This window comes from Brachycentrus maculatus, unplaced genomic scaffold (genome assembly GCF_059751285.1).
Source record: "Brachycentrus maculatus isolate JH-2025_06_01 unplaced genomic scaffold, ASM5975128v1 h1tg000984l, whole genome shotgun sequence".
In the NCBI taxonomy this organism is placed as follows: Eukaryota; Metazoa; Arthropoda; class Insecta; order Trichoptera; family Brachycentridae; genus Brachycentrus; species Brachycentrus maculatus.
The window spans coordinates 57724-76500 of record NW_028281703.1 but is presented as its reverse complement, the minus strand read 5'-3'; the positions used below and the strand labels follow the sequence as shown (position 1 = coordinate 76500).

General features: G+C 35.2%; 1 protein-coding gene across 3 annotated transcripts; it reads left to right on the top strand.

Moving 5' to 3' along the window:
• The first annotated feature begins 1527 nt into the window (after positions 1 to 1527).
• LOC148299732 (low density lipoprotein receptor adapter protein 1-like) lies at positions 1528 to 18595 on the top strand. 3 transcript variants are annotated; one of them, XM_088275760.1, is made up of 6 exons: positions 1528 to 1674; positions 8507 to 8658; positions 12447 to 12549; positions 13798 to 14035; positions 14670 to 14758; positions 16899 to 18595. In XM_088275760.1, exons 2-6 carry the CDS (start codon positions 8605 to 8607, stop codon positions 17003 to 17005), a joined length of 591 nt encoding a protein of 196 aa, XP_088131886.1. In that variant the 5' UTR covers positions 1528 to 1674; positions 8507 to 8604; the 3' UTR covers positions 17006 to 18595. The 3 variants fall into 3 exon arrangements, with proteins under 3 accessions (XP_088131886.1, XP_088131888.1, XP_088131887.1); XM_088275762.1 differs by having other exon boundaries at positions 1580 to 1643; XM_088275761.1 differs by lacking the exon at positions 1528 to 1674 and adding an exon at positions 1707 to 1827.
• Positions 18596 to 18777: the final 182 nt, after the last annotated feature.

The following is an 18777-nucleotide window of genomic DNA, read 5'->3' as shown; positions in this document are numbered from 1 at the left end:
TTTTCTCATTTCTATTTCATTTGTATTCTCAGTTATATTTTCTCATTAGATTTTTTCCTTATGTTTTTCTCACTTGTTTCTTTTAAACATGCTTCTTACCTTCTGTTTTTTCACTTGTTTCTTTTAAACATGCTTCTTTCTTTATGTTTTTCTCACTTGTTTCTTTTAAGCATGCTCCTTTCCTTATGTTTTTCTCACTTGTTTCTTTTAAACATGCTTCTTACCTTCTGTTTTTTCACTTGTTTCTTTTAAACATGCTTCTTTCTTTATGTTTTTCTCACTTGTTTCTTTTAAACATGCTCCTTTCCTTGTGTTTTTTTTTATAATTTCTCGTTTGTTTTCATTTAACAATGTTTCTTACCTTATGTTTTTTTATATGCCTTTTTATTATGCTTGTTTACTGTTTTATATTTTGCTGTGTATTATTTTTTTTATCTTTTTTGTAACCGTCTTATTTGTATTTCAGTCTTATTAACCTTAATCCCTTGTCCTAAAATGAGAAGTAGAAATAACTCATCCGGAATATTTTATATAAACACACACACACACACACACACACATATATATATATATATATATATATATATATATATATATATATATATATATATATATATATATATATATATATATATATATATATATATATATATATATATATATATATATATATATATATATATATATATATATATATATATATATATATATATATATATATATATATATATATATATATATATATATATATATATATATATATATATATATATATATATATATATATATATATATATATATATATATATATATATATATATATATATATATATATATATATATATATATATACAGTGAAACCTCTATCCATCGTTTTTAAAGGGGCCTAAAATAAACTATGAATGCGGGAAAACAATGAATGCGGAATTAAGAGATCAATACGCAAATAGATACGACCGAGTAAAGATACCGTCCTCCCAATCTGCATAACCATTCGTAGGCTAAAATTCTAAGAAGAATACATGTTTCAGATGCAAATGCATTTATTTAAAAAAATACAATCCTGCATAAAAATTTTTAAAAAATACTTTTTTTTGACTGTTTTATTTTCGTAAGTCAATAGTATATTTTCGGCTTTGCAAATAGTATTTTTTCAGCATCGGTTATTGAATGTGCGTTGTAGAAAGTTTTCTTTCAAAGAGTGTGCACGCTTCTGGAAATGCAGGTACAGGCAGCGGCTCCTTTTCATCAACATCGACCTCTCCCGCTATCGGTTACACGAGCTTTCGATAGTCTCTATCCCATACGTTGCCGTGGAAAACGATTATTCGAGGAACGACAGATAGAGGTTACAAACAGCCACAACTTGAGTTACGGCTAGTTGCCTTTATACATTTGTACTGTACTGCTAAAATTCTCATCAACAGGTGAAAATACAAACATTATTTGGCTCGCATACCATCGTTAGTGGACCCCTGCACCGCCGGTAGCGCACCTGCCCGCAACACAGTCGGCTAGGCACTCGCCCAGTCACAGTCGAGCGCTCAGTGGAGCGGTACGCGCGCGATTAGGTCCTCGGTTCGATACCCTGCCGCGCATTCGGCTTCAAACCACACCAAATCATCGTCATCCAACTCGCTTACGTAACAACAACGCAAAAAATATCTTTATAAGGTACATTTTCCCAAATAAGTGAATTGATTTGTACGTCAAATCGTTCTTCAGACGCTTCATCCGACCCTTATACACACTCAATGGTGCGGGGCACTTCATTGTATGAAACCAGTGTTATCATGATCGTTAAATACACCAAGTTACCATATTAAAGTAATATTTTGGGTGATAGGTATAAAATATCGTTTTAAGGAACATTTTCCCAAATAAGTGAATTGATTTGTACGTTAAATCGTTCTTTAGACGCATCATCTAACCCTTAAACACACTCAGTGGTGCATAGGGCACTGGATCGTACAAAAATAGTGTTCTCTTGATTGTTAAATACACGATGTTACGATATTTAAGTCATATTTTGAGTGATCGTTTCAAGCGACGTTTTTCCAATAAGTGAATTGATTCGTACTAAATAACGCTCTTCATACCCTTTTCCACACCCAATGGTGCATTGGGTACTGCATCGATACATGTTACGATATTAAAGTCATATTTTGAGTGATCTTTTTAAGCGACGTTTTTCCAATAAGTGAATTGATTCGTACTAAATAACGCTCTTCATACCCTTTTCCACACCCAATGGTGCATTGGGTACTGCATCGATACATGTTACGATATTAAAGTCATATTTTGAGTGATCTTTTTAAGCGACGTTTTTCCAATAAGTGAATTGATTCGTACTAAATAACGCTCTTCATACCCTTTTCCACACCCAATGGTGCATAGGGTACTGCATCATATATATATAAACAGTGTTATCTTGATCGTAAAATACACGAAGTTACGATATTTAAGTAATGTGTTTATTGATAGATATAAAATATCGTTTTAAAGTACATTTTCCCAATAAGTGATTTGATTTACACTAAACAACGTTCTTCATACCGTTTTCTATACCCAATCGTACACAATCGTACATCGGGTACTGTATCATATATAAACAGTGTTATCTTGATCGTAAAATACTCGAAGTTCCGATATTAAAGTAATATTTTGTGTGATAAATATAAAATATCGTTTTAAGGCACATTTTCTTAATTGATATGTACAATAAATCGTTCTTCAGCCCCTTCATCTGGCCCTTATATACCCTCAATGGTGCACAGGCCACAGCATCGTATAAAACAGTTGAATCTTGATTGCTACGTATAAATACTCGTAGGTATTAAAATAAAATTTCACTAATATTTTCAATATGAGATAAGCACTATCGATAAAACTAAGAAAGGTGTGTTGAGATGGTTTGGACATGTAGAACGAATGAGTGAGGAAAGAACGGTAAAACAAATTTATGAGGCGAATGTTAGCGGGAAAGGAAGCAGAGGAAGACCGAGAAAAACATGGCACGATCAGGTATGCCAAATACTTGAAAGTGGTCAGGTTAGGAGCCGTAACAATCGTCGGGTATGTATGAAGAGATGCGTGAACGTGGAAGAGGCGAAGAATGTTTGCAAGCACAAAGTGGTGTGGCGCTCTATTCTCTCTGCCTACCCCTGCGGAGAAGCGGCGTGATGGTTAGTTAGATTAGTTAGTTGGTTAGTTATTTTCAATATTTTAAGTGCTAAGGTACATTTTTCTAAAAATTTAACTGCTTTGTACAATATTACATTCTTAGAACCCTTTTTCTAACCCTTTCTTCGCACCAAATGGTGCAAAGGGCACTGCACCATGTAAAAAGTGTTTAATACACAACGACCCTGTCCAGAGTGATACTAATGTAAAAAATCTCCTGGCGAATGGACTCGGTTGAAGCGTCTAGCTGTCCATGGAATTAGGAGCGTACTCCTTCAAGACCATAAATCGCTCACTCCTTTCAAGAACGTCATAAATCAAAAATCGTTAATTTTGACTTTTGCGTGTTTTCGGAATGCCCAGAAAATGTAGGTACTACATCCCAGCAAAAGCGGCATATTTATAACTTAATATTTACCCGCTACAGGGCAGAAAGTGTTGTTTTAGCATTTTGAAGAAAAGGTATTGTTTAATTATTTTTTTAAATGTACTAAATATTTTTCAAATGGAGAAAAAACCTTATGTTTTACCTAAAAAGATCTGTTGCACAGTAAAAAGTTCAATAAGTGGCTTGATATTTATTTTTCATACATTGTATTATATTTTTAAACTTTAAAAACGTTCTCCTGAAAAATAAAGTTTTTTGATTTATGACGTTCTTGAAAGGAGTGAGCGAAATGCGTCATTTTTTTCCTTTCTGCTGCTTTTTAGTGGTCCATGTTTCAGCAGCATAGAGAAAAATGGATTGGACCAAGCTCCTGACAAGCTTCATCTTGGTGTTGTCACTCACACCCCAGTCTTTTCACCATAACATCAATTTAACCTGGAAAAAATAATCCATTTAATTTTTCTTCTTTATTATTTGTCCGCCTCCGTAGTGTAATGGTCAGTACGCTCGGCTACCGTTCTGGACGTCCCGGGTTCGATTCCCAGGGGGGTCAAATAAATAAAAGTGATTTTTTTTCACTCTAATATTTATTCCTTATTACCCTGGACTGGTACCTGAAGTGGAGGGCTGATCACCTTTCCTTCATGTGTTAACAACGATCAAGATAACACTGCGTTTGTATGATGCAGTGCCATATGCACCATTGGGGTGCGGATAAGGGTTTGAATGAAAAATTATTTTAATAAATAAAAAGACTTTGTTTTTTGATCCACTCACATTTTTATTAACAACCAACTAGTTTCGGCAACAGCCTGTTGCCCTCTTCAGGGTTTTGTTTATAACCCTGTAATTTGTAGGCCTGAAGAGGGCAACAGGTTGTTGCCGAAACTAGTTGGTTGTTAATAAAAATGTGAGTGGATCAAAACGAAAAGTCTTTTTATTTCTCTAAATAATATATCAATATGGTCCACAAAGTTAATGCTGTCAATATTCAAAACATAATTTTTCTTCTTTCAAACGCAGTAATTAGCATTTACTAAATTATATTTACTATCTTCTGTGTACATTTATTGGCTTAACTTCATAACCGTACTATTATCTGGGTTCCTTATCGTTTTCGCTGATAACGCTCAGATATGGCTAGATAAAGCATATGCAGGTACGTTAAAATCGTTAAAACAATGCGACCGTAATGTATAGTCGAAACAGCCAGTTGACCCTGACGCTGTCAGTATTATTTTTCAGAAATATGCTTGATATAATTAATTAAACCCTTATCCGCACCTTAATGGTGCATAGGGCACTGCTTCATATAAACGCAGTGTTATCTTGATCGTTTACACATGAAGGAAAGGTGATCAGGCCTCCGCTTCAGGTACCAACCAGTCCAGGGTAATATTGAATAAATATTACAGTGATAAAACACTTATATTTATTTGAACCCCCCTGGGAATCGAACCCGGGACATCCAGAACGGCAGCCGAGCGTGCTGACCATTACATAACGGAGGCGGATGATATAATTATATATACATTATTTTCTACGCTTCGATTGAATGGTCATATATAAAGGCCACTAGATTATCCCTCCTATTCCCAACAGAGATTCAAATAAAAACATATTGAATTAGCTAGAAGAAATAAAAATCCAGTAAATGATCTATAAACCTTGTACATAATAAGCAAGGCAAATAATAAATGCAATTCCCTAAATCTAAATTATTTCTTTTTTGAGTGGTGAGTGGTGAGTGGTGAGTGGTGAGTGGTGAGTGGTGAGTGGTGAGTGGTGAGTGGTGAGTGGTGAGTGGTGAGTGGTGAGTGGTGAGTGGTGAGTGGTGAGTGGTGAGTGGTGAGTGGTGAGTGGTGAGTGGTGAGTGGTGAGTGGTGAGTGGTGAGTGGTGAGTGGTGAGTGGTGAGTGTGAGTAATGAGTGATTAATGATGCATGACGAATGATGCATGATGAATGATAAATGTTTTATAATAAACGATGAATGATGAACGATAAATGATGAGTGATGCATGATGAATTATACATGATGCATGATGAATGATAAATGACGCATGATGAATGATAAATGACGCATGATAAATGATGAATGTATGATACGTAATAAATTATGAAAAATGAACGATGAATGATAAACAATGAACGATGAACGATGAACGATATATGATATACGATGAACGATGGACGAAGAACGATGGACGATGAACGATGGACTATGAATAATGAATGATGAATGATAAATAATGAACGATGAACGACAAATGATGAATTATGAACTATAAACGATGAATGATGAATGATGAACGATAAACGATGAACGATGAATTATGAATGATGAATTATGTATGATGCATTATGAATGATGAATATCGCACGATGAAAGATGAATGATAAATTGTGCATGATGAATGGTGAATAATAAATGATAACATCTTGTTAGCCAAAAGATGCGGTTTTGATCACGTATTCACATCTCAATAACGACTCCGAAGACGCTCTCCATGTAGAACAAAATATTAAATCGACTACAAAGGATTACAGAATGCTCATGTGACTTTAACCCTGGCATTAAAACTTGAATGATCACTTTGAGTATACCTTTTAATTAAAATACCTACTTTTTTTAAACTATCATCATCCAGTATTAAATTATCGTAACAGTCATCGCACACTCTTGCTGCACAGCCGTGTACATTGAAAAGAAAAGAAAAATGTCATGTACGTACCGAGACATAAAAGAAATATGGAAAATTTACATACAAATGAGTTCGGTATTGCCTCGTTAGCAAAGGTACATATTTGAGTAAGTGTACTTTTATATGTATAGGGTGTTTTTTAAGAGGTTTGGTTTTTACACTGGCAACATTCTTTCTACAGACTGTCATATTGACAGTTGACAGTTGATTTGTAGCCAGTACGTTTAGCCACATCACCATTCTTCATCTTCAAACCCTTATCCGCACCCCAACGGTGCATAGGGCACTGCATTATATAAACGCACTGTTATCTTGATCGTTAACACGTGAACGAAAGGTGATCAGCCCTCAGCTTCAGGTACCAGTCCAGGATAATATTGAATAAATATTAGAGTGAAATATTTATTTGACCCCCCCTGGGAATCGAACCCGGGACCTCCAGTACGGTAGGCAAGCGTGCTGACCATTACACTACGGAGGCGGACTTTTTTTTCAACATTAATAGATTGAATAACTATTATGCGCGTCGTAGGTTCGGTGAATGGGCCAAAAACAATATTCAGCTTGATCCTCTTTTTTAACGCAAAATTTTGTTCACCGATGAGGCACATTTTGGGTTAAATGGCTATGTCAATAAGCGGAATTGAGAGTAGAGAAAACCCAAAAGCCTTTGTCTAGACACCCTTACATCCATTTAAAGTCACTGTTTGGTGTGCTTTATGGGCAGGTGGAATCATTGGCTCATATTGCTTTAAAGACGACGCCGGCCAGAATGTTACGGTCAATGGAAAGCGCTACAGAACCATGATTACTGACTTCTTCGTACCTCAGTTGAATGGCATTGATGTGACAGAGCTGTGGTGTCAACAAAATGGCGCAACATGCCACACGGCGGCTGCCACCATCAATTTATTACGGGAAATTTGAATTTGCCTTCCTCTAAATAAAAACAGCCTATATAATACACGTCTGTAATAGTAGGCTTAAGAAAGTCAATTACCGAGCAAAATGGTGTCGTATTGTTATAAGCCGATAAATTACATACGGTTCCCATTATTACAGTACAAGAGTACAAAAACATGACTAAAAGCAGTGGCGCACTCTCCATATAGACACATTAACAGTGCCTACCCTGCTTTAGTAGAAAAAAATATGAAAAAAGTCAAGTAGGAGTGTGAAGAAATTTTTCTTGACAGATTCCGGATTTGCTCCACGCATGAATTATTTAAAAAATGTTTTTTTTTATTGACGTCTCTACATAGATGAAGAAGAAAATTTCTGTTACCATTTGCCTTAGTGACTTCTAAACAAGAAATATTTATCACTCAAATTTTAATTAAATTAAAATAATATTACTATTAAATTATATTACTTAAAATATTTATTACTTAGTAAAGATTTCGAGATTGAAATTGATTTAAATGTGTTCCTTATCTTTTGGTTTGATTCCACTGCATGTCTGAGTAAGACCGATAACCTTGGCGTTTAAGATAACACGTCATACATCCAGAGAAATTTCATAGCGTGATATGATTATATATATATATATATATATATATATATATATATATATATATATATACATATATATATATATATATATATATATATATATATATATATATATATATATATATACATATATATATATTTATATACATATAAATATATATATATATATATATATATATATATATATATATATTATATATATATATATATATATATATATATATATATATATATATATATATATATATATATATATATATATATATAAATATAAAAGATAACTCCTTTATATAGTATATATATAGGAGTTATTTTTCATATAATTTTTTTGACATCTCATCAAAGATGAAGAAGAATATGGAAGTCTGGGCATTCACGGGGCTGACGACCCGCATAGGCTGGTGTAAGTGATCACTTTGCACACGTGTAACATTCACCAATTCTACACATTATTAAACGACCACACTATTAAAATTCTTTGAAAGTTCCATATAAGTATATGAACCAATTTTGAAACATTGTTCTTGAATCATTAGAACTTCGCTCGAGACATCTATTGGTGAGATGAAAAAAAAGGAGAATTGGTGAATGTCACGCGTGTGTAAAGTGGTAAATCAAACCAGCCTATGACGGTCGTCAGCCCCGTAAATGACCAGACTTCAATTTGTTCTTCGTCTTGGATGAGATGTCAAAAAAATAATATGGTTTGTTCAATTATAGCAGTGAAAATTGAAGTAATATAAAAAAAAGTGAACTATTAAAATCTAGTGTTATGAGTGAAAGACGGTGATATATTGAAGGAGAAATAAATATTTAAAATGACAGAAAAAAGTGACGTCGTTACCATCGATGATCTGCCCATCGACTTCCAGGTATGTTATTCTTTTATTTTCGTACGTTAGGGTTGGAACCAGCGCTCAGTGGTGATTTTTCCTCCAGTTGAGATTATATCATTAATCAATTCGGCAGTCGCTTTGTGGTAAAATCTATCCATTTTTAATTCAAGTTTAAATAACTATCTCAAACCCTTACCCGCACCCCAATGGTGCATAGGGCACTGCATCATATAAACGCAGCGTTATCTTGATCGTGTTAACACATGAAGGAAAGGTGATCAGCCCTCCGCTTCAGGTACCAGTCCAGGGTAATATTGAATAAATATTTGAGTGAAAAAATCACCTATATTTATTTGATCCCCCCCCTGAGAATCGAACCCGGGACCTTCAGAACGGTAGCCGAGCGTGCTTACCATTACACTACGGAGGCGGACTGATTTAATAACTAAGTAAAACTTAAATTAAAAATGTGTTTATTTCCTCTAATTTAGCTATGATTTTCTTATTTTCATGTCCACGCCATAATGCTTATCTCAGCCTTGAATTATTTCCTTGTATCACCATTCAAATATCTACCATACATCGTTTTGCAGCCCATTCGTCTGATGGATCGCATTTCAACAGCAGTCGAAATGCGATTCTTGAGATTGAATTAAAAATTCAAGGTAAGAACGTAGTCTTTTTAATAAAATAATTAATACTTAAGTATTAATCAGTCTTGATAAAAAAGCGGTTAGGTTGGAAACCGGTAGACATTATAATTAAGTTATAATAAAATATGTACAGTTATTTAAAAACAAATTATATTTGAACCCTTACTGGTCCAATGTGGAATCTCATTCGACATTGATTTTTTCCTCTTAGGTCCCATGTTGGATTATATTCGACATTTTTTCATCATAAGAATTATTTATTTAAATTCCTAGCTTACATTTTTGTCACTCGTACCAATTACAGCAGTATGTCGGCTGTCCAAACTCAAAACACAGTAAGGGACATTTTTTTGTAGTATGTTTTTATTGCATTTTTGGACTAAGTAGATTCTACTTAGTCCAAAAATGCAAAAAAAAACGTACTAAAAAAAAAATGTCCCTTACTGTGTTTTAAAATTGGACAGCCGATGTGGAGCAGAGGACAAAATATATTTTTCCAATTGGAATGTAAATGATTTTTTTTTAATTTTGGGAGTCCGGAAAGGGTTAATTATAAAATGGAAAATCACAAAGTTACTGCTTTAAATATAAATTATATTGTATTTTATTGTTAAAAAAAGACTTAAAAATAGATTTTGTGACAATTGTTTCGCCTAGTTATGGCATTTTCAAAAGAATTTCAATACCGAGTATTGCTCGAACAAACAGAGTGTCGTCACGGAACTCAATGGTCGAGCAATGTCGCCCGGGCACGAGCCGTGACGGATACTTCCGGTCTGACACTTCCGCAGGTACAAATACCTGTGCATCCATCAGGGCTGGCCAATCATGAATGATAATTATTAAAAATATATTAATTATTCAAAAAAATTGAAATGGACACATAAAAAAGAGATAAAATAAAAAGTTTATGAACATAGTACTAGAAATAAGGGTAAAATAAGATATTATTTTTTGACATCTCATCAAAGATGAAGAAGAATATGGAAGTCTGGGCGTTTACGGGGCTGACGACCGTCATAGGCTAGTTTAAGTGGTCACTTTACACACTGTAACATTCACCAATTCTACCCCTGATTGACAACCACACTACTCATATTCTTGGAAGTTATATATATATTAACCAATTTTGAAACATTATTCTTGAATCACTAGAACTTCACTAGAGACATCTATTGGTGAGATGAAAAGAAGCTTTTTGCTGAGAAGAAACCTGCCTCCAAAAGTCTGCCTCCGTAGTGTAATGGTCAGCACGCTGGGCTACCGTTCTGGATGATCCGGGTTCGATTCCCAGGGGGGGTAAAATAAATATGAGTGATTTTTTCACTGTAATATTTATTCAATATTACCCTGGACTGGTACCTGAAGCGGAGGGCTGATCACCTTTCCTTCATGTGTAAACGATCAAGATAACACTGCGTTTATATGGCGCAGTGCCCTATGCACCATTGGGGTGCGGATAAGGGTTTTATTATTATTTTATTATTTAGGTCCGAATCCTGGATCATAATCACACTCATGAGATACGCCAGAAAATATCATTTTCATTTTTATTATTTAAGCTTATAATTTGACCAGATAATTTATTTACAGCATTTTGAGTGTGTCCAAATACTTGTTCAAAAAATCTGGATAATCTCCAATTACAGATACCTCTAATTGGAGATAATCTACATTTTGTGAACAAGTATTTGAACACACAAAATATTGTAAATAAAATAAGACTGCCATTTTTGTCAACAGTGTCGCAAAATTGTGTAATGCATAAGGGTTTTAAAATGTATGATGAGATGCCTGAATGTACGAAGAATGAAAAGAGTCTGAAAAAATAAAAAAATGAATGTTTTGTTTGCTGTAGGAAGATGTAAATATATATATATGATGTCAATCAAGTGTTAAAAACAGTTTGTATTTGATGTAATATAAGCGAACTTCTTCGTTATTTTTTTAAATCTTTGATGAAATGTCAAAAAATAATTTAATTGTCTTGTTTAATGTATATCTTTTAATGTTTTGTTCTACAAAAGTTAAATATAATAATAATAATAATAATAACAGCCTATGACAGCCTATAAGCCCCGTAAATGCCCAGACTTCCATATTCATATATGTTGAGATGTCAAAAAAAATCATCACCCTTTTATAATAATAAAAACCCTTATCCGCACCCCAATGGTGCATAGGGCACTGCGTCATATAAACGCAGTGTTATCTTGATCGTTTACACATGAAGGAAGGGTGATCAGCCCTCCGCTTCAGGTACCAGTCCAGGGTAATATTGAATAAATATGACAGTGAAAAAATCACATATATTTATTTTGCCCCCCTTGGGAATCGAACCCGGGACCTCCAGAACGGTAGCCGAGTGTGCTGACCATTACACTACGGAGGCGGACGAAAAAAAAAAACACGTCATACATCCAGAGCAACCTCATAGCGTGATATGATTTTATATATATATATATATATATAACTGCTGACCACGTATTTTTCAACTGCCCCTTACTCCCTAACCTCGAGTTCATTCAGGACATTCGGTCTGAGGGTTTGTCCTTCCCGCTGAATGTCCAACACCTATTGTCAATGAACTCGAAAAATGTTAACGGTGCGATTATTAAACATTTAAAAAAGTATAGCAAAAGCGTGTGACCCCAAAAAAAATCAATAAAAAAAAAAAAATTATTTAAGTATATAAAATCACTAGTATGGCAGGTATCACCCAAAATTGGGTGCTTTGCCAAAAATAAACAAAAAAAAAAAAAAAAATATATATATATATATATATATATATATATATATATATATATATATATATATATATATATATATATATATATATATATATATATATATATAATGTAAATTAAATGTAAAAAACAGTTTATATTAAATGTAATATAAGCGAACTTCTTCGATATTCTTTTTCATCTTTGATGAAATGTTTGATGAAAAAATAATATAATTGTCTTGTTTAATGTATATTTTTTAATGATTTTTTTTACATAAGTTGCTGTCGTTAACCCAAATAAAAAATAAAATAATGATTATCAAAAAAACAGCCTATGACAGCCTTTAAGCCCCGTAAATGCCCAGACTTCCATATTCATATATGTTGAGATGTAAAAAAAAATCTAATCACCCTTTTATCATCTTCTTTATTCTTCGTTCTAGGTGAAATATTTGGGTCAACACGATGCTGGAGGACTTTGGGGCATCAAACACACGAGAAGACCTGTCGACAACATGGTTTCCGCAGCTAAAAGTCTACCCCCAGGTGAGTTTCATCCTCTTTTGCATTAATTAAAATCATTTATTTGTTAACTACATACAGTATCGAACAGATCAACTGAAACAAAACATTATTTTCGTATTTTAAACACCCTCTAAAAAATGTTTTAAGGGTGCTCCTCGTATTATGGACCAGGGCTGCTTCTTTCAGAGACTGAGATGATGAATAGCTAGAAGTGTCACCCAATTCTACTGGAAAAGATACTACCAGAGATACAAAAACCAATGTCAAATGGTAATGGAATATTTCAGCAGGATTTAACCCCCTGCCACAAATCCAAAAAAAATATGAAAATTTTCACACAAAAACAATGAACTGTGTTGGACTGGTCAAGAATTTTGCCAGACATAAACCTAATTGAAAATCTATCGGCAATCTGTGAGAATCGGCTCTCCAAAATTGATTGCACTACGGTGGAGAAACTCATATTGTCCATAATTCAGGTATGGTATCGAGACGAAAAAATGGCATCCACGTGTCAAAACCTTATATAATACATGCCAAGAAGAGTTAAATCATTGATTTGAGCCCAAATAAGATCATATTAAATATTAATTTGTGATATAACTAATAAACAAAAGATTTTACAAAACTTTTTACGAAAATACAACAAAAAAAGTTATGTTTCAATTAATCTGTTCGATACTGTACATACATATAAACACATATACAATAATTTATGTATTAAATGTTAAATTAAACACAGATTTTTTGAGTCTACTACGTTGTATTTTATTGTTAAAAAAACACATAAAAATCAATTTTGTGACAATTGTTTCGCCTAGTTATGGCATTTTCAAACGGACGTGAAAACTAAATGAACTGACGGCACTTTTATAGCTAAACAATTCTAGGTACTTAGGTAATAGTTTTAACATGTGCAGTCAATGGGGCATACAACTATATTTACCCTAGATAACTAAACATTCGTCCACGCGACGACGCCCTTCTGGGTGCAAGTCAAGTGCACTCACTTCCCTGCACCCCGCACCCGCCAGGCTCTGTTTACGGAATACTGATTTATTGTTAAATGTCTCTTACATTCATTCCTAATAAACCAAACTTAAGTGTCATGTAACCAGTTACTGTTTTCAATAAATACTTTTGATAATTTTCACGTTTTTAATTGCGTAGTCCGCCTGACGAATGTTTAGTTACTATGTATCTACAAATACAGTTTAGTTATCTTGGGTTAAATAAGTAAATAAAAAAAAAATATTTTTATTTTTTTAGGTCAGATTCTACCGATTGTAAAATTGATTATTTCCACTGACGGAGTACAGCTGCGATCCATAGGCAGCCTGAGTGGAAAAAATCAGGACCAGACCTTGTCGGCCGACTTCCCCATAGACTCCATATCCTATGGGGTCCAGGACCTGGTGTACACGAGGGTCTTCTCCATGATAGTCGTCAAGGAGTCGGCCAAGGGGCTTAATCCCTTCAACTGTCACGCGTTCGTGTGCGAGTCCAGGTAATCTTAGGTCACGACCCTAGTGACAGTTCTACTGATCCAGGTGATTTAAGGTCACGACCCAAATGACAGTTCTACTAGTTTAACTATCAGGTTACGAACCAAGTGACAGTTCTACTAATCAAGGTAATCTTAGATCACGACAGTTCTACTGATCCAGGTAATTTTATAAGTCACGACCTAAGTGACAGTTGTACTAATTCTACTATTCAGGTTACGAACCTAGTGACAGTTCTACTAATCCATATAGTTTTAGGTCACGAACCAAGTAACAGTTCTACTAATCCAGATAATTTAAGGTCATAAACCAAGTGACAGTTCTATTGATCCATATAGTTTTATGTCACGAATCAAGTGACAGTTCTAATCCAGATAGTTAAAGGTCACGAATCAAGTAACAGTTTAACTAATCCAAGTAGTTTTAGGTCACGAACCAAGTGACAGTTCTACTGATCCAGGTTATTTAAGGTCACAAACCAAACGAGCCGAGAGACTAAAACATTTTTACAGCTCTATCTTTGCAAACTCTACCAGTATTTTCTTTCCCCCCTGTTTATTTCTCAGTTGTGGCATTTCACCCTTTTCCTAATATCCTTAACAAGTTATTGATATTCTTCATTAATTTCCCTTCCAGAAGTGCCGCCAGAGGTCTGACCTACGCCTTAGCAGCCGCGTTTCAAGAATATTCCCGAACAGTTAAAGAAAAACAAGGAAATGTTCCAGGTAAGTTTTAATATGCTCCCTTATACTCTGCACTTGTTCCGACTGCAGGTACATCTACCGTACACTGTTCTACCATTCAGGGAGCAGTCTGACCTCCATTCTGCGGGCAGTGCTCCCTTACACTCTGCACTGCAGGTACATCTACCGTACACTGTTCTACCATTCAGGGAGTAGTCTGACCTCAATTCTGCGGGCAGTGCTCCCTTACACTCTGCACTGCAGGTACATCTACCGTACACTGTTCTACCATTCAGGGAGTAGTCTGACCTCCATTCTGCGGGCAGTGCTCCCTTACACTCTGCACTGCAGGTAGATCTACCGTACACTGTTCTACCATTCAAGGAGTAGTCTGACCTCCATTCTGCGGGCAGCGCTCCCTTACACTCTGCACTGCAGGTACATCTACCGTACACTATTCTACCATTCAGGGAGTAGTCTGACCTCCATTCTGCGGGCAGTGCTCCCTTACACTCTGCACTGCAGGTACATCTACCGTACACTGTTCTACCATTCAGAGAGTAGTCTGACCTCCATTCTGCGGGAGTAGTCTGACACTATTCTACCATTCAGGGAGTAGTCTGACCTCCATTCTGCGGGCAGCGCTCCCTTACACTCTGCACTGCAGGTAAATCTACCGTACACTATTCTACCATTCAGGGAGTAGTCTGACCTCCATTCTGCGGGCAGCGCTGCCTTACACTCTGCACTGCAGGTACATCTACCGTACACTGTTCTACCATTCAGGGAGTAGTCTGACCTCAATTCTGCGGGCAGTGCTCCCTTACACTCTGCACTGCAGGTACATCTACCGTACACTGTTCTACCATTCAGGGAGTAGTCTGACACTCCTTGGGACATTCAAAAATTGAGTGCTACAGCATTTTAGAATTAATTTACACATTACAACATCTGTGTTTGATAAGAGAATTAAAGCATTGCTAAATCGTAACACTACATAAGTAACATTGCATAATGCTACTTTTAAATGCTGATAAATTGGTTTTAAATCGTTTACCATTAGTTAATATGCAATACACCTAGGAAATCTTTTAATCACTCGTTCATAGGTCAATGCAATGATGAAATGTTTTGTAGACGCTATATATGAGGTATTTATATTTACCTAACCAACCATCATACTGAAGGGGTAGGCAGAGAGAACAGAACGCCACACAACCGTGCATCTCCTCATACGTATCAGCCGATTATTCCGGCTCCCGACATGACCAAGCCACGTATTTGGCTTGAATGGGTAGGCAGAGATGACAGGTTCGATTGAGTTGACAGGTTTGATAGGGTTTGACTGGGTTGACATGGTTACAGTATTGACAGAGTTGACAGGGTTGACATGGTTATAGAGTTGACGTGGTAACAAGGTTGTCATGAAAACAGGGTTACATGGTTTACGGGTTGACAGGATTGACAGAGTTGACATGGTTATAGAGTTGACATGGTAACAAGGTTGTCATGATAACAGGGTAACATGGTTCACGGGTTGACAGGATTGACAGGGTTGACAGGATTGACAGGGTTGACATGGTAACTGGGCTAACATGGTAACTGGGTTGATAGGATTGACAGGGTTGACACGGTTATTGGGTTGACAGGATTGACAAGATTGACATGATTACCGGATTGATAAGGTAACCGGGATGACATTTTAACAGCGTTGACATGGTAACCGGGTTGACATGGTAACCGGGCTGACATGGTAACTGGAATGACATGGTAACCGGATTGTTGACAAAGGTTGATGATCGTCAACGATTGATGAGATTGATGACGATTGATGACGATTTTTGACGATTACTAAGGATTGAGATGACTGATGAATGATGACAATTGATGAAGATTGATGACGAATGATGACGATTGATGACGAATGATGACGAATGATGACGATTGATAACGATTGATGACATTTATGACGATCGTGATCATCGATGACGATCGATGACGATTGATGACTAATGATGACGAATGATGACGAATGATGACGATTGATGACGAATGATGACGATTGATGACATTTATGACGATCGTGACCATCGATGACGATCGATGACGATTGATGACTAATGATGACGAATGATGACGAGGAATATGACGCGATTTAACATACCCTTGTGTTATTCCACAGACGGCGAAGGCGAGACCAAGATATCTACCATCAAGAAGAAATTCGCCATCGATCTAAGAACTCCAGAAGAAATTGAAGCCGACATGAATGCAGAGACAGAAGCATAAGTGTCATCATCACACTCTGTGGACCAAATTTAAAGCTCTACCAAAATATGAAAACCTATATTTTATTAAGGAAAAAAATATTTTTAATATTATTAATAATAATGATAGCATTTCGTAGAAGGTAATCTAAGAATTACGATAACATATATTTTTATTTAAATATAGTCACAAATGAAGGGTGTAAAGACCGTAGGGGCTCAATATACAAATAGACAAAATGGGGTTCAATTGTCAAATAGTCATTTTGATTAGCTTAATTGTGGGATGCAACAGTCAAATTGTCTTGGGGTTCGACTGCCAAATATTCATGGGGTTCAAAAGGCATATAGTCATGGGGTTCAACTGTCAAATAGTCAATTGATCTGACAAATAGTCATGGGATTCGAGTGTCGAATAGAAAATTGAACTGGCAAAGTATCATGGTGTTCAACTAACAAATATGTACATAGTTATAGGGTTCAATTGTCAAACGATCGTTCAACTGGTGAATTGGTTTTAGAGTCTAACTTTTGATGGAGTTCAACTGGCAAGTAGTACAGTGATTTAATTGGAAAATGTCATGGGGTTCAATTGACAAATTATGATATCATAAGATTCCACTAGTAAATAAGGATTATACAGGTTTGGGGATCAACTGGCAAGTAATAAATGGATTCAATTGGCAAATAGTCATGGGGTTGACTAATGTGCAAAGGCAAATAGCCGCAAGTCAATAACAGTACTTTTGAGATAAAAGAGTTTATAGTTAACTTAAAATGATGCTTTTTGCCAACACATGTATCAAATTAATACAATTTTGCGGCTATTTGGATAATGAATATCTCGTTGAAGGAAAGAGATGGAGCAAAATCTGTGATTGTATATGATGGAGGCCAGTTATAAGAATGCTTTGGGCCGTGTTACGCCCAATAGCCGCAACTTGAGTTACGGCTAGTTGCCTTTACACATTAGTTCAACTGATAAATGATACAGGGTTGGCAGTCAGGCGTCTATACGATTACACTGCGGTGCCTTTTAAAACTAGAAAATTAATATTCTACGAGCTCGTAATAGCGGCATTTGGATCATACCTCCTTCTGGGATATTGAATACGGATAGTTTAATCTTTGCTAAATATTGTACCGATAATTTTGAATTTAAAATATATATATATATATATATTTGCTGATAAGAAAATGTGATAAGACCCTATTTTTAAATATCAGTGTTCACAAATCCCATTTTAATTTATCGATTCGGCATTTCATTTGTAAAACTCAATTTTAATTTATGAATTAATTGTTTGTCTGTCCGCCTCCGTAGTGTAATGGTCAGCACATTCATAATAACCATTCCATCATCGGGTCGACTGTTATCAATAGTTTGAGCTGGAATTTAATACCTTTCTTTTTTGTATGGAGATGTAGTTACTAGATTAAATATAAAAGAATTTGGGAATATTATATTCCATTTAATTTGTACTTTTTAAAACCCAAAGATTTTAAAAGAAATTATGTACTTGAATTATATTTATTATAAGTTGTTTGTGTGTTTCGACTAGTCTCGGCTTTTGGTTGTTTTATTTTATGTAAATACATATTTTTAAAAGTATTTTTTTATTTTATTTAATAAGTCCTAAGTAATGTTTCTCTGCAGGGGTAGGCAGAGAAGAGGGAACGCCACATTCTTCTGTCCAAACACTCTTAGCTTCCTTCACATCCCTCTTATTACGCAGACTTTTGACACCACCAGATTTTAGGTTCTGATTGATCTGATCGTGCCAAGTCTTTTTC

Bases quoted from the DNA above. Each gene is read 5' to 3' on its own strand.
- LOC148299732 (XM_088275760.1), top strand. From the start codon at position 8,605: ATGACAGAAAAAAGTGACGTCGTTACCATCGATGATCTGCCCATCGAC. The intron at 12,550-13,797 runs GTGAGTTTCATC...TTATTTTTTTAG, and splicing joins AGCTAAAAGTCTACCCCCAG to GTCAGATTCTACCGATTGTA. The intron at 14,759-16,898 runs GTAAGTTTTAAT...GTTATTCCACAG, and splicing joins AAAACAAGGAAATGTTCCAG to ACGGCGAAGGCGAGACCAAG.